This window comes from Palaemon carinicauda, chromosome 13 (assembly GCF_036898095.1).
Source record: "Palaemon carinicauda isolate YSFRI2023 chromosome 13, ASM3689809v2, whole genome shotgun sequence".
Lineage (NCBI taxonomy): Eukaryota > Metazoa > Arthropoda > Malacostraca > Decapoda > Palaemonidae > Palaemon > Palaemon carinicauda.
In genome coordinates, this window is record NC_090737.1 from 84,725,071 (window position 1) to 84,740,517 (window position 15,447).

The following is a 15,447-nucleotide window of genomic DNA, read 5'->3' on the forward strand; positions in this document are numbered from 1 at the left end:
ACATATGTTATCCTAAAATAGAAATATGTAAAAAAATCTTCATTATTTTGTAAATTACATTTATATCAGGGGCCATATCTAAAGGTAATTTTTTGAGTACTTGGAAATTTCGTAAAAAAATACATATATTTAATATATAATATGATATTTATGCAGGTAAAAATATACCAAAATATCACAAATTCTATAGGGAACAAGAATATATATAGATAGGGCAGCTTACGCTTCGGATATGTCCACAAAATGGCCGCCAACCACACTGACTCAGACTCCCTAATCTGCCACTTGAAATGTAGGAAGGGTATGTCAATTTCAAGGTGTTATTTACTAATCTAATTATTATTGGATATGCATAAAAATTGTATGGTGGGTTGCTGGATAATTGTCGATTATTTTACGACTATAAAATTAAAATTCTGACCCAAAAATTTTTTTTTGAAGGGAAATAAAATCGAAAAAAAAAATGTAAAACAATATTTTAGCTAAAAAAATTTGATGATATTCAATCAAAAAAAAAGTAAACAAAATTTTCCGACAAATAAACATCTAGAGGAATCATTACTCTGTGATAGTTCCTTAGTACGTAGTAATTTTGAAAGAATTGGGAAAAAACGAAAAAATGGCAATCACCGGAAAATCGAACACATACCTATATATACGCCATATCTGGCTAAAAAAAAGATAGGCATGGGTAGCCAGATCATCTAGAAACACTTTCCAACACTATAAAAATATAAGTTTTGCGACACTACTTGCCAATTCCTTACGGTAACATGACTAAGCAAAAAAATGCAAAACAAATAAAAAGGGGCACTCGTGGAAAAAAGGCCATTCTAATATACGGCATTTCAGAAAAAAAAAATTTCAGCCACGTGCTAGGCAAACCATCAAGGCATATTTTCCGACAAATAAACATATAAATGAAATATTACTCTGTGATAGTTCCTTAGTACGTAGTAATTTTGAAAGAAATGGGAAAAAACGAAAAAATGGCAATCACAGGAAAATCGAACACATACTTATATATACGCCATATCTGGCTAAAAAAAAAATAGGCATGGGTAGCCAGATCATCTAGAAACACTTTCCAACACTATAAAAATATAAGTTTTGCGACACTACTTGCCAATTCCTTACGGTAACATGACTAAGCAAAAAAATGCAAAACAAATAAAAAGGGGCACTCGCGGAAAAATGCCCAACATTCTAATATACGGCATCTCAGATAAAAAAAAAAAGACATGCACGTGTTAGCCCAACCATCAAGGCACACTTTCTAACACATAAACATGAAAAAAAAATCAATAATATACGGCAATTCCTTACTACGTAGTAAATTTTTACAAATATTGAAAAAAAAACAGAAATTGGCAACCGCAGTTAAAAACCCAATATACCAATAACTACGTCGTATCTGACAAAAACTAAATCACGCATGGGTAGCCAGATCATCTAGACACACTTTCCAACATTAAAAAAGCAAAAGTTTTACGACACTATTTCGCAATATCTTACGGAAAAATGACTTGGCAAAAAAATTAAAAAAAATTAAAAAGGGACACTCGCGGTAAAATGCCCGACATTCTAATATACGACATCTCAGATAAAAAAAAAGACATGCACATGTTAGCCCAACCATCAAGGCACACTTTCTAACACATAAACATGAAAAAAAAATGAATAATATACGGCAATTCCTTACTACGTAGTAATTTTTACAAATATTGAAAAAAAAACAGAAATTGGTAACCGCAGTTAAATACCCAATATACCAATAACTACGTCGTATCTGACAAAAACAAAGTCATGCATGGGTAGCCAGATCATCTAGACACACTTTCCAACACTAAACAAGCAAAAGTTTTACGACACTATTTGGCAATATCTTACGGAAAAATGACTTAGCAAAAAAATGAAAAAAAATGAAAAAGGGGCACTCGCGGTAAAATGGTCCTCGTGGTGATGAACGACATTTTAACTAAAAAAAAAAACATGCACATGGTAGCCAAACAATCCACCAAGACTTTCCACAACTGATAACCTATACAAGTTGCACCATTCTACGACAATTTCATAATACGTAATAACTTTGATAATTATGCAAACTACCTCAGAAGGGTAAACTCGGACGCGAACGACCCCGACGCGTCTCAGAAATCGGGGAAGGAGTAGAGCTACAGCAATGCACATCTGGACACTACTAGAGCGTGTAGGGGAGACACCTCCTGCAGGTCGATCACCCACAAATTCAGTCACAGGGGTGAGTCACGTGAGAAAAACCTGTTTTTTTTTGACGCTCGGGGTCGCAAACGACCCACCGTACCTATCCAGGGTTAACTCAGTTGTTTATTGAAAATATATATATATATATATATATACATATATATATATATATATATATATATTTGTAAATATTTATGTGTGTTTGTAGATAAATATATATATATATATATATATATATAAATATATATATATAGATATATATATATATATATTTATGCATGTATATATATATATATATATATATCTTTATATATATACATATATATATATATATATATATGTATATATATATATATATATATACATATTTATATATATATGTATATATATATATATATATATGTATATATATAAAGATATATATATATATATATATATACATATACACATTGATATATATATATATATATATATTTATATATATATATATATAAATTTATATATATAAATATATATATATCTATATATGTATATATATACATATATATATATATATATATATATTTATATATGAATATATATATATATATATATATATAATAAGTATATATATATATATATATATATATTATAATTATAATTGTGTTAAAGACAAGGGCAGCGTCAGTTATATAGAACTTAGACATTGTCTTCTAAATATCTTTAATTATCCTCTTTCCATAGGAAATCCAAGAATTGGGCAAAAGTCCTCCTTCATGGTAGACAGTAAAATTTAGGAAGAAGTGACGAATCAAGTTTCAATGTAAAGTTCACTAGTTCGGTAAAAATTACAATTTGTGTAAAACATACAGTAAACACCTACGAGTTTTGAACGTTTCGTCTTTATCTTATTATGGGATTCAGCCTTCCGCTATGTAATTCAGGCGAAGAGAGCTGCATCATCTGCATTTGCAAGAAGCATATTTTCTAGGGTAAACCATGTAACATGTGTAAAAATTGGAAAATAAATAGTTAAGATTACTACCATATACTCACTATATCACTAAGCTGACAATTAAAATGACTCTGTAATCTATTTCTAAAAAAATTGAATAATGGTGCTGAGAGAAGACCCCTAACTCCCAACTGTTTTTGTTTTAATACAAGACCCTCGTGATTAACATATCCAAAAATAGCGCTAAATTCAAGGGCAATCATACGAACTTCTTGACATCAATCAAGGGATCTCTTTCCCATCTAAAATTGTAAGAAGACCATTACATGCTTTCGGGGCTTGCCAAAATCTAAATGGCATACCAGAAAACAGATTGTAAGGTTTAGCATACGCATTTTGAAGGTTATAGAAAAATACTGATTTTTTTTTTCTCAATATTATCGGCCTTTTTTCAATTTGAGACATAACAAACAATGCTCTAGCTACTATAAACACACTGCTCGAATAGAGTAATAATAAAAATTTTCCATCAAAGGCAAAGAGAAAATTATAATAACTCAGGAAAATAATTCTGCGTTCATTGTGAAAGAAAAAGAAAAAAAAATACCGTTTGGATTCACAGATCGATACCCATTAAAGTGAACCTTAGGAAAATGGCTTGATGGAGATTTAGTTCTGAATATTTCCTTTCCTGTCAAACCCATTAGCCAAAACCTGTGCCTTTTCCTTTGAACATGAGTTATACAGCCATCTGGTTTAAGTAAAGAAATAACTGTTAAGTCGACGCTAATCAATGCAGATTGAATGGTAGGTCACAACTTATGTTCCTGGATTATACCAGAAGGGTCTCTTCTTTGGCTAAATTTTATCCTTTTTCAGTTGAGGCATAAATTTTTTGAACAAAAAATTATGCTAAGTGTCGTTGGTTTTCTTACCCTTCCAATAAGGATAGACATCCCACTTCTCCAAATAGGCATCTCTACAATCATCATTGACTGAGAGTTTGTCATTAATCGGTATATACAAAGCTGATCATAGTTGTTATAAGTCAAATCTGATCTGTTACCCTTGAGAAGGTAATATGACTCACGTTTCTCCAAATAAGCACGTTTACAAACATCATTTAACCATGGGTTGTCAATCGCTCGGTATTTTATCACACGAGAAAGGATATGCATATAAAATATATGGAAGGATATTTGTATCCAAGAAAACAAAAGACTCAACATTTTTATACAATCATTACCATTTAAAAGGCAAAAGATAACCCAAATCTGCATACCACTATGCTTCAGATATATATTTTACATGAGCATGACAAGTCAGGGATAAGCTGCTCAGTCTCGATTACCAACGAAAATAAAAGGCATGATCAGATGTAAAAGCAATCAAAGTTAGAATCAAGTCAGATTAATGCTAGATATTTTGGGAGCTATAACAAATGTTTCAGTTTATTTTGAAGATTCCTTCATATTCAGTGAGCCTGCATAAATTCATTTGAAGACGTTAACAATTCTATTAGTATGAGTTGCATAAGGAGGAATAAAGATAAAAGTACAGACATGCAGTTTTCAAGAAGGACTCTAAAATACATAGGACATCTGATTAGTGAAGGAGGACTATGCCTGCAAGCAGTTGAAATTAAAGTCATTATTCGTATGTATTATCCAGCTGCAAAAAATATAAAAAGTTTACAAAGATTCCTAGGAATAGTAGGCTATGATAGATCCTTCATTAGGGGTCCGGAACAATAGCCAAAGAGCTAAATGAATAGACGAGAAGCAAAAGGGATTATGAATGGAAGGATGAACAAGAGAAAGTTTTTTCAAACATTAAAAGGAAGTTCATACGATATCATATTCCAGTCTATCCAGACTTTTCCAGAGATATTTGTCTATCATATGATATTTCAAAAATAGTATTAGAAATTCAAAACAAGAACGACAGCTATCTATTATGCTAGCAGGCTGCTAAATGTAGCCAAGACAGTGTTTTACGTCGCTGAAAGAGAACTTTTATCTCCTTATTGGGCATTAAGATAGCTTAGGCATATCATATTAAGCCATCAGGTGAAAGTATTAACCTAAAAATAGTCAAATATCTTAAATCTTTTTCATAAAGAGTTCATTTGAAAATAGTTTGCCATTGAACAGATGGTTCATTAGTTTACTTGAATGTCACTCAGAATATTGGTGCAATATAGGTAAGTTTATTACTATCATACAGTGTTAATCCAGAGCTCAGGAAGAACCTGAAAAGATTGTCATAACAAATACCTTATGTTTTAGCTTTCAATCTTAGATTTTGGAGTGTGGCGTGCGGAAGGATAAAGTCATTATGAGAAACGAAGAATTTATTGAAGAATATATATTCAAGGTCAGATTTTGATTTAATCAATGAAATCAAAGGAAAAAATAATGTTCCAGATTAACCCCTCCAAGCATACTATTAAGGGTAGTACTAATAATTACACCTTCATGGAAATTGGTGAGTTCTGCAATGATTAAAAAGGCAACCCGTACCCTAGCTATGAGATTTTACTTACATAGTCTTTCAGTGGAGGCAAGTAAATATGTATAAAAAATTAATATTATAATTAAAATCAACATAAGGGTAACATTAAGATAAGCGCTCACCTACAGTAATATCATATATTATTAGATCCATTCCAATTAGTGACCATAGATCATAATGGACCCTTTCCTAAAATAATGCAGGGAAATAAATATATTCTTATTTTTACTAACCATTTACCTAGGTACGAAGCGATTGTTCTGGTAAGAGATGAAATTACAAGCTTCTTTATAGAAGCATTATTGTCTAATATTATTGGAAGACACTTATGTCCAGAGGTAATCCTCACTGACAATCCATATGAGTTTAATAGTCAGGTTTTAGACAATTGTGCAATATTTTTGAAATAAACAAGTTCGATATTATTGCCTATAAACCAATCACAAATGGCTCTGTAGTAATTGTGAATAGGATTATTAAAGATATTGTGAAAATTATTTTGATCTTCCAAAAAAGTATATTGGAATTGCACAATAAAAGATATAAGATTTACAACTAATAACTATTAAGAGTAGAGTCGGTGAAATGCTATACTTTTTGATTGCTACTATAAAAACCAATGCATTTATTTTTATTTTTTCACTCTTCCTACTGATACCTTTGATACCGACTTAGGTGTTTTATTATTTCTATTGATGAAATTGATTCCTATATCACAATTGTAACGTATTGCATAGATATCCTCTACCTATTATATAACTTCACCTCTCCTAAACGGCATGATTCTGCAGTTGTTCCTCTGGTCCCCTAAACAAAATTTGTCTTGCCTTTTTACATCAGTGTGAAAAATATTAAAAAATAAAAATATTTGAATTAGGTCCCCCTTAACATCACGCCGAAATTAAATAAAATATTCCACACCAGTTAGTTTAAATCAAATACTAGACCAAAAATCTCGTATAAATTCCCGTCCGAGAAAACTAATACTTGTCCAAATGCCAGAGGAGAACCGGTTATATTAAAAATTTCTCTCAGCAATGCAACTATATTCAGTTACAATAAAATATGATGTTAATGTTACTGCGACATTATTAGGATACAGTAGTTTTTTATATATATTGTTTTTCATATTATATTTATTATTTCCCTAGTATCATTATCGCATAATTTACATGTTATATATATATATATACATATATATATATATATATATATATATATATATATATATATATATATATATATATATATATATATATATATATATATATATATATATATATATATATATACTGTATGTATATATATATATATATATATATATATATATATATATATATATATATATATATATATATATATATATATATATGTCTGTGTTCACTCACTTATAAATTACTGATAAATTATGCTTAGGCTATCAACAAATCCTTAGCAAATATGAAACACATGAAAAATATATAATTTACGAAAAAGATGGCCGATTGATTTTAGAAAAGTTCTTGATCACAAAAGAATATAGAAGAAACTGAGAAGATTAACATATATTAAAAATTAAACATCAATAGTGCTTTTCAGAAATTTTTACGGTTGAAGTTTTAAGGAAAAATAGTCCTCTTACCTAGTGCCGTATAATGAAAAATCATATTTTGGTATTTGAAATGTTCGTCAATGACAGGTTATAAACCAAAGGAGCCTCTTTGCTGTATACCATTCTTTAGGGAAATGTTCTGTTTTTCAAATAACTTTTTTATCTTCTCTTTGTTACGTCATGTATATTTTTTTTTAATCAAAGGATATGGATGCTGATAAAAAAATTACAGTATATCTTTGCTTTTTAATTAGAATTATATTCTAAATTGATGATTATTTTTATTATTACTAACATCGTATTGAAATGACATAAGTTATTCTTATCGGAATTAATCAAAACATTGAACGAATAAATTTACTTTCTTTTAACTACGATATGGAATATGTATTAAATGTAGTTGATCATTAATCCCATTTGAGATGTGTACAGCCAGTCAGAGGACAGGAAATTGCCACAATGACCACTTATTGAGTTTTATGGTCTTTGGTTAGAATACAATAACAATAAAGGGACACAGCAAAATGAAACCATTCTTCTCTAGTTTTAGGAAGTGTAATGAGCTTCAAACATGGCCTTCCTCAGTCTTGGATTTGAGTTCCCTCTCTTGACAGTACACTCGGGCACGCTATACTCTCTTATTTCTCTTCCTTTTTTGAAGTTTTTTATAATTTGTATATACAAAATTTGTTTTAAGGATGTTAGTATTCTTGGAATACTTAATTGTAATTATCCTTTAATTATTTTGTACTTGATTTGTATCATTGCTTCTTTTCCTAAGTCGGATATTTTTCCTTGTTGGAGCCCACTATGGCTTCAGTTTCATAATACTACTACTACTACTACTACTACTACTACTACTACTACTACTAATAATAATAATAATAATAAGGGAAGGATCGGAGATCAACACTGAATCCCCAGCCTACTATGAACAAATAATCCCCAATAAGTTGATAATGCAAATAATTCTGCAGCATTTTACCCTCACATGTTGGCGATATTGAATGAAATCATAATTCTACAAAAATGTATTTACTGTTTCTCTATATGTTTGCATTTGTTTATATCTAGCATACACCTTATTCTTGCTTATTCTTTTTATCGTATGTTCCTAATCATTTTTTTTCCTCGTAAATAGATGGATTCATTCATTTATACAGTTTATATGAAACAACACTACATAGATCTCTATTATCGTCATTATGCACCAGCCTTCATATGCCAGTGTGAAACTTTAGGTGATCCTAAAATCCATTTTCATACCTTCACAATGAGAAATTCTTGTTAAGTTTTCCATCGCATGTGAATATAATATGGCATTAAAGACACTGCTTTCTTCCGAAATAGTACTTGGACTGAACTAAAAGGGGTGGAGAGGTTAAATTGAGGAACTACAGTAGTTCTGTTAGGTCAAGCCATTTCTTTTCCCAAAATAATGAAGCTAGAAAATAACCATTCCTCAATCCCACATTGGTTTTTTTGTGGGCATTTAATTTATCTTTAATTTTACAGTACCCAAATTCAATAATAATTCAAAAATAACTTATAGTGGTATTAAATTTAATCCTATATATTATATACTGATAATTTTAAACATTTATTCAGAGAATTCCAATATTATCTAATATATATATATATATATATATATATATATATATATATATATATATATATATATATATATATATATATATATATATATATATATATATGCATATATATATATATATATATATATATATATATATATATATATAATATTTACATGTGTTATCATAAGCAATATATCTGCGTATATATTTATATATCAGCCTTGTATTATATTAATGTAGAAGGATTTTGTGTTATCATAAGCATTTTATTTTTGCATATATATTTTATATCAGCCCTGTATTATATTGATGTACAATGATTTTTGTATATCATCATAAGCATTTTATTTAGTTTGTTATAATTATTGTTTATGCACTGTCTTATTCTATCGTTTTTCACGTTAAAGTAATTAACTGTTGTTTACTGAAAATAATGAGAGTAAAACTTGTGTGCTTGTTCTATTGTTACTAGCTAACGCTAGTTTCTTTATTTTAATTTGTAATATGTACATTAAGTCCTTCACAACAGATGTCGCCCCGCTATTCATGGATACATATTTATGGTTATAGAATTTGTGCTTTTGCGGAGTCCTTGTAAACGAGCCGAGGCGACATCCAAACCTTTGTTTTAGAGAGAGACACAACCAGTGGGTGCTTCTAACGCACGTGTTATAAAGGGATTTCTCTCTCTCCCAGTTTAAGACTGGAAGTGCGAGGGGGTTATTATTATTATACTGTGAACTATTATATTACTTAAGAAGTTTTGCTCAGTAGAGCGTGATTGACAAGTGTATGCTGCGGTTTGTGACTTATATATTGAAGAGTTAATAAAAGCTATACTAGAATAGCGAAATTAAGCAGAATAGTCTTATTTTATTTTCACACCTGCCAATTACTGAACCTGAATGTGACAAATGGCGACCCTGCCAGGATTGGCAACTGTGAAAAATATAAAGGCTGGAAGTTGAAGTCATGGAAACCTTCAAAGAATATCTTGCATTGGCAAAGGACTACGGACTGGACGACGAGAAGGCCATTGAGTTTGCCGAGCACAGGGTTCAAGCAGAAGAAACGAATCTTGAGAGAGAAGAGAGACTGAGAAGGTATGACGCCGAGCGTGGGAAGGCTTTGGCCGAATTAGAAGAGAGGGAGCGGGAGCGACGACATGCACTAGAAGAGAGGGAGCGGGAGCGACGACATGAACTAGAAATAAAGAAACTTGAACTAGAGGCAGCACGACACCATGTAGAGGCACCAACAGTGATCAATAACCACTCTCCTAAAGCAAAAATCCCAAACCTCCCAGAGTTTGTGGATGGTAAGGATGAGCTTGACAGCTACTTGTTAAGGTTTGAGAGGTATGCTAACACACACAAGTGGGACAGGTCAACGTGGGCCTCGTCTCTTAGTGCTCTTTTGACAGGGAATGCCCTTCTAGTCTATGGTCGGCTCTCTGACGATGATGCAAAAGACTATGAAATTTTGAAGAAAGCGCTCTTCAGAAGATACGACCTTACTGAGGAAGGATTCCGTAAAAAGTTCCGGAACACACCCCCAGAAGAAGGAGAGAGCCCTGCACAGTTCATTGTCAAGCTCAAGAACTTCCTCAAGAAGTGGATGGAACAAGCTGGTGCTTATGAGACTTTTGCTGAGCTCCAACAGCTGGTGATCAAGGAACAGTTCATCAATGCTGTCTCAAATGCACTGGAAGTTCATTTGAAGGAAAAAGCCCCTGCTAATCTGGAAGACCTGGCAAAGGCAGCAAAGCAGTACCTCACAGCGCATGGAACTGAGCTCTATAAGGAGGCCAAGGTAGCTAAAAAGCCTGTGTATCGACCACCTAAGCAGACAGGACCAAGTGCTTTTGAGAATCCTTGGCATGAGCCCAATGAGCAAGTCAAAGGGACTTCAGCTAGAGATGTAAGGTGCTACAAATGCAACCAGCTCGGCCACATAGCATCGAAGTGTCACCTCTCAGATCAGTCAAGGGGTCCTAGAAATGACAAGAAGTGTATGTTCTGTGATAAATTTGGTCATGATCTCCCTGAATGCAGGAAATTGAAGACCATCAAAACCGCTTATTTGGATGTTGAGAAAAGTGTTGAAGAGGCACAGACACCAGTGGCACAAGTCTCGTCCTTCTGTTCAATCAGTGCCCCTCCTCCAGAAATGGATGTAGCAAAGATAGATGCTTGCATCAAGGAAGGAAAGCTTTTCCTTGAGAATGGTTTTGCAGTCCCTTGTATGAATGCTTGTGTTCCAAGCAATGAAGACTCTATGCCAGTGACAAAAGGTCGGGTAGGATCCCACATTGTTCAGGTGTTGCGTGACTCTGGATGTAGTAGTGTGGTAATCAAACAAAAGTTTGTTGATCCTGATCTTTACACTGGAACCTTAGTGCTGGTCAGGCTTGCTGACAACTCCTTCCGGAGAGCTCCAATGGCTAAAATCCACATCAACACTCCATACCTGATTGGTGAAGTGGATGCAGTTTGTCTTCCTGACGCCCCCTATGATCTTCTAATTGGAAACGTCCCATGTGCAAGACCAGCTGAAGACCCTGACCCAGCGTGGCAGGACACCTGTGACCAGGAGACCTGTGCAGTGGCAACAAGGGCACAAGCAATGCGAGAGGGTAAGAGACCCTCTCCACTGGTAGTGCCAGGCAGTAACCTGTACAAAGAAGTCGATAGGGATGAAGTTTGTCGACTACATAAGAAAGATGACACACTGAAGAAGTTTTGGACCTCTAAAGAAGAGAGAAAAAGAAGGCAAGTAATCCGGTTTGAAACCAGGAAACTGTTATTGTACAGGACATTTGTTCATCCAGACATCAACCATGGGAATCCAGTCTCCCAAGTTATGGTTCCTAAACCACTGAGAACACAAGTCCTGACATTAGCTCATGATTCTACCTTAGGGGGCCACCTGTGTGCTAAGAAGACAAAGGAGAAGATCCTCAGAGAGTTCTACTGGCCTGGAATGGGTGCAGATATAACGAGGTTCTGCAGATCTTGTGACATCTGCCAGAAGACAATCAGCAAAGGTAGGGTGACAAAAGTACCTCTTGAGAAACTGCCAATCATTGATACTCCATTTAAGAGGGTATCTGTGGATATAATTGGTAAGATACACCCACCATCTGAGAAGGGACACCAGTTTATCCTCACTATGATGGACCATGCCAGTAGGTATCCTGATGCAGTGCCCTTGAAGAACATTGACTCTGAATCAGTTGCAGAAGCTTTGGTAGATATGTTTAGCAGGGTAGGGGTGCCTGAAGAAATATTAAGTGATCTTGGAACACAGTTTACCTCTGACTGCATGAAGGAAGTAGCTAGACTCCTCAGCATGCGACAACTTACAACTACTCCATACCATCCAATGTGTAATGGATTGGTGGAAAAGTTCAATGGAACTCTAAAGCAAATGCTGAAAAAGTTGTCAAGAGAAGCCTAATCAGTGGCACCGGTATATCAATGCTGTGTTGTTTGCTTACAGAGAAGTTCCTCAAGAGTCGACAGGATTCTCCCCCTTTGAGATACTATATGGAAGATCTGTAAGAGGGCCAATGCAGATTTTGAGGGAACTATGGACAAAAGACATTGAAGAGCCAGAAGTCAAGAGTAGCTATCAATATGTCTTTGAGCTCAGGGAAAAAATGGAAGAGACCATGAAACTAGCAAATGAAGCACTGAAGTTGGCACAGGGGCGATACAAACATTACTATGATAGGAGATGCAGGCCTCGAAGTCTTCAGGTAGGCGATCAAGTACTGATTCTACTCCCTACGGACAGCAATAAGCTACTCATGCAGTGGAAGGGCCCGTTTAATGTAGAGAATATTGTGGGCAAGAATGATTATGGTATAAACATTCATGGAAAAGTTAGAACTTTTCATATCAACATGTTGAAGAAGTATCTTCAAAGAGCAAAATATGTCATCTTAGATACAGCGTGTGCTGTGTTTGACAATGTTAGCAACTCGAGTATAGACATCCATGAGGATGAAGAGTTACTGGAGATAGCACCAACCTCTGGATCAGAAACAATAAAGGATATTATGTTTGGCTTAAACCTTGACCTGCATCTGGAACGTCAAATTAAAGAACTTGTGAGGGAGTATGAAGATATCTTTACGGACATCCCTGGAACGTCAAACAAAGGTGAGCATAAAATAGAACTTACATCGCATGAACCCGTGAGGAGCAAGCCATACCCGGTACCATATGGTGTCAGAGCGTCCCTTAGGAAAGAGATAAAAGATATGCTAGACATGGGTATCATCCAGGAGTCTGCATCGCCTTATGCTTCGCCAGTGGTGATGGTAAAGAAATCTGATGGGTCAAATAGAGTATGTATAGACTTTAGAAAACTTAATCGTATTACTATATTTGATCCAGAACCAATGATTACAGAAGATGATGTTTTTGCCAGGTTATCAGAAAGCAATTTCTTTACAAAGATTGATTTCACCAAGGGCTACTGGCAGATCAAGGTTCGATCAGAAGATGTCCCAAAGACAGCTTTTGTTACTCCTGATGGCCAATATGAATTTCTTAAGATGCCTTTTGGCATGGTTAATGCAGGAGCCACTTACGTTAAGTGTATGCGAACACTTCTTAAAGGTCTCGATAATGTGGAAAGCTATATAGATGACTTACTGGTACACACAAAGTCATGGTCTGAGCATTTAGAAACCTTGCAAGAGTTATTTCAGCGTATTCGAAATGCAAATCTCAGTTAGGCCAAGCAAGTGTATTTTAGCTTCAGAATCAGTGCAATTCCTGGGGCATGAAATCCAGGGAGGCACTTTGAGTCTTCAGGAAACCAACATTAGTAAAATTCAATCAGCCCCACAACCAAAGACTAAGAAGGAGGTAAGATCGTTTTTAGGACTTACGGGATTTTATCGTGCTTATGTGCCAAACTATGCAACCATTGCTGCTCCGCTATCTGACCTGACAAAGAAGGGGAAAAGCAATGTTGTACAGTGGCAGGAGCCTCAAGAGAAAGCATACAACAGTCTGAAGTCTATACTGGTTAATAAACCTGTCCTGCGCCTTCCAGACCTAAACAGAAGATTCATCTTGAGAACAGATGCTTCGGACGTGGGACTAGGGGCAGTGTTACTTCAGGAATATGAAGATGGTTTGTTCCCCGTGAGTTTCGCCAGCCGGAAACTGTTGGACAGGGAGCAAAGATACAGCACTATGGAGAAAGAGTGTTTGGCTATTGTGTGGGCTCTGCAGAAATTCAAAATGTATTTGTATGGTGTTGACTTCACGTTACAAACGGATCATCAACCGCTGGCATTTTTGAACAGTTCGAAGTTTACAAATGACAGAATAATGAGATGGGCAATGTTCTTGCAAAATCATCGATTCAGAGTAGAAGCAATAAAAGGTAGTTCAAACGTTGGAGCTGATTTTCTAAGCAGGGTAGTGGGATAATTCTTGTCACAATGCCGGGTTGACTTTTTGATGAGATGTCTATACAGATAATGGTGGCTAAAACTTGATAAATTGAATTGTAATGTTGGGAGTATAAATTTGAAAATTTATACTTAAAAGGGGGGCCTGTGTCACAAATCAATATATCTGCGTATATATTTATATATCAGCCTTGTATTATATTAATGTAGAAGGATTTTGTGTTATCATAAGCATTTTATTTTTGTTTATTGTTATAATTACTGTTTATACACGGTCTTATTCTACAGTTTATTTCTGCATATATATTTATATATCAGCCCTGTATTATATTGATGTACAATGATTTTTGTATATCATCATAAGCATTTTATTTAGTTTGTTATAATTATTGTTTATGCACTGTCTTATTCTATCGTTTTTCACGTTAAAGTAATTAACTGTTGTTTACTGAAAATAATGAGAGTAAAACTTGTGTGCTTGTTCTATTGTTACTAGCTAACGCTAGTTTCTTTATTTTAATTTGTAATATGTACATTAAGTCCTTCACAACAGATGTCGCCCCGCTATTCATGGATACATATTTATGGTTATAGAATTTGTGCTTTTGCGGAGTCCTTGTAAACGAGCCGAGGCGACATCCAAACCTTTGTTTTAGAGAGAGACACAACCAGTGGGTGCTTCTAACGCACGTGTTATAAAGGGATTTCTCTCTCTCCCAGTTTAAGACTGGAAGTGCGAGGGGGTTATTATTATTATACTGTGAACTATTATATTACTTAAGAAGTTTTGCTCAGTAGAGCGTGATTGACAAGTGTATGCTGCGGTTTGTGACTTATATATTGAAGAGTTAATAAAAGCTATACTAGAATAGCGAAATTAAGCAGAATAGTCTTATTTTATTTTCACACCTGCCAATTACTGAACCTGAATGTGACATATATATATATATATATATATATATATATATATATATATATATATATATATATATATATATATATATATATATATATATATATATATATATATATATATATATAGCTCATATTATTGAATTTTCTTCAAATATGGTGAAGAGATCTTTGAAATACTAAGAGTTACATATTTTAAGTATCCTGAGGAAGAGAGAAGAAATTACTGAACATTGAACATATA

At 33.8% G+C, this 15,447-nt stretch overlaps 1 protein-coding gene across 1 annotated transcript; it reads left to right on the forward strand.

The window, feature by feature from the left end:
* Positions 1–9,829: 9,829 nt before the first annotated feature.
* Positions 9,830–12,316, forward strand: LOC137651684 (uncharacterized). Its single transcript, XM_068384904.1, has 3 exons — positions 9,830–10,388; positions 10,569–11,441; positions 11,688–12,316. The coding sequence occupies exons 1-3, from the start codon at positions 9,830–9,832 to the stop codon at positions 12,314–12,316; spliced, it is 2,061 nt and encodes a 686-aa protein (XP_068241005.1).
* Positions 12,317–15,447: the final 3,131 nt, after the last annotated feature.

Coding starts and splice junctions, on each gene's coding strand:
- LOC137651684 (XM_068384904.1), top strand. CDS start 9,830: ATGGAAACCTTCAAAGAATATCTTGCATTGGCAAAGGACTACGGACTG. Junction 10,389..10,568: donor CCTTACTGAGGAAGGATTCC/GTAAAAAGTTCC, acceptor ATGCACTGGAAG/TTCATTTGAAGGAAAAAGCC. Junction 11,442..11,687: donor CCCAGCGTGGCAGGACACCT/GTGACCAGGAGA, acceptor TTGTTCATCCAG/ACATCAACCATGGGAATCCA.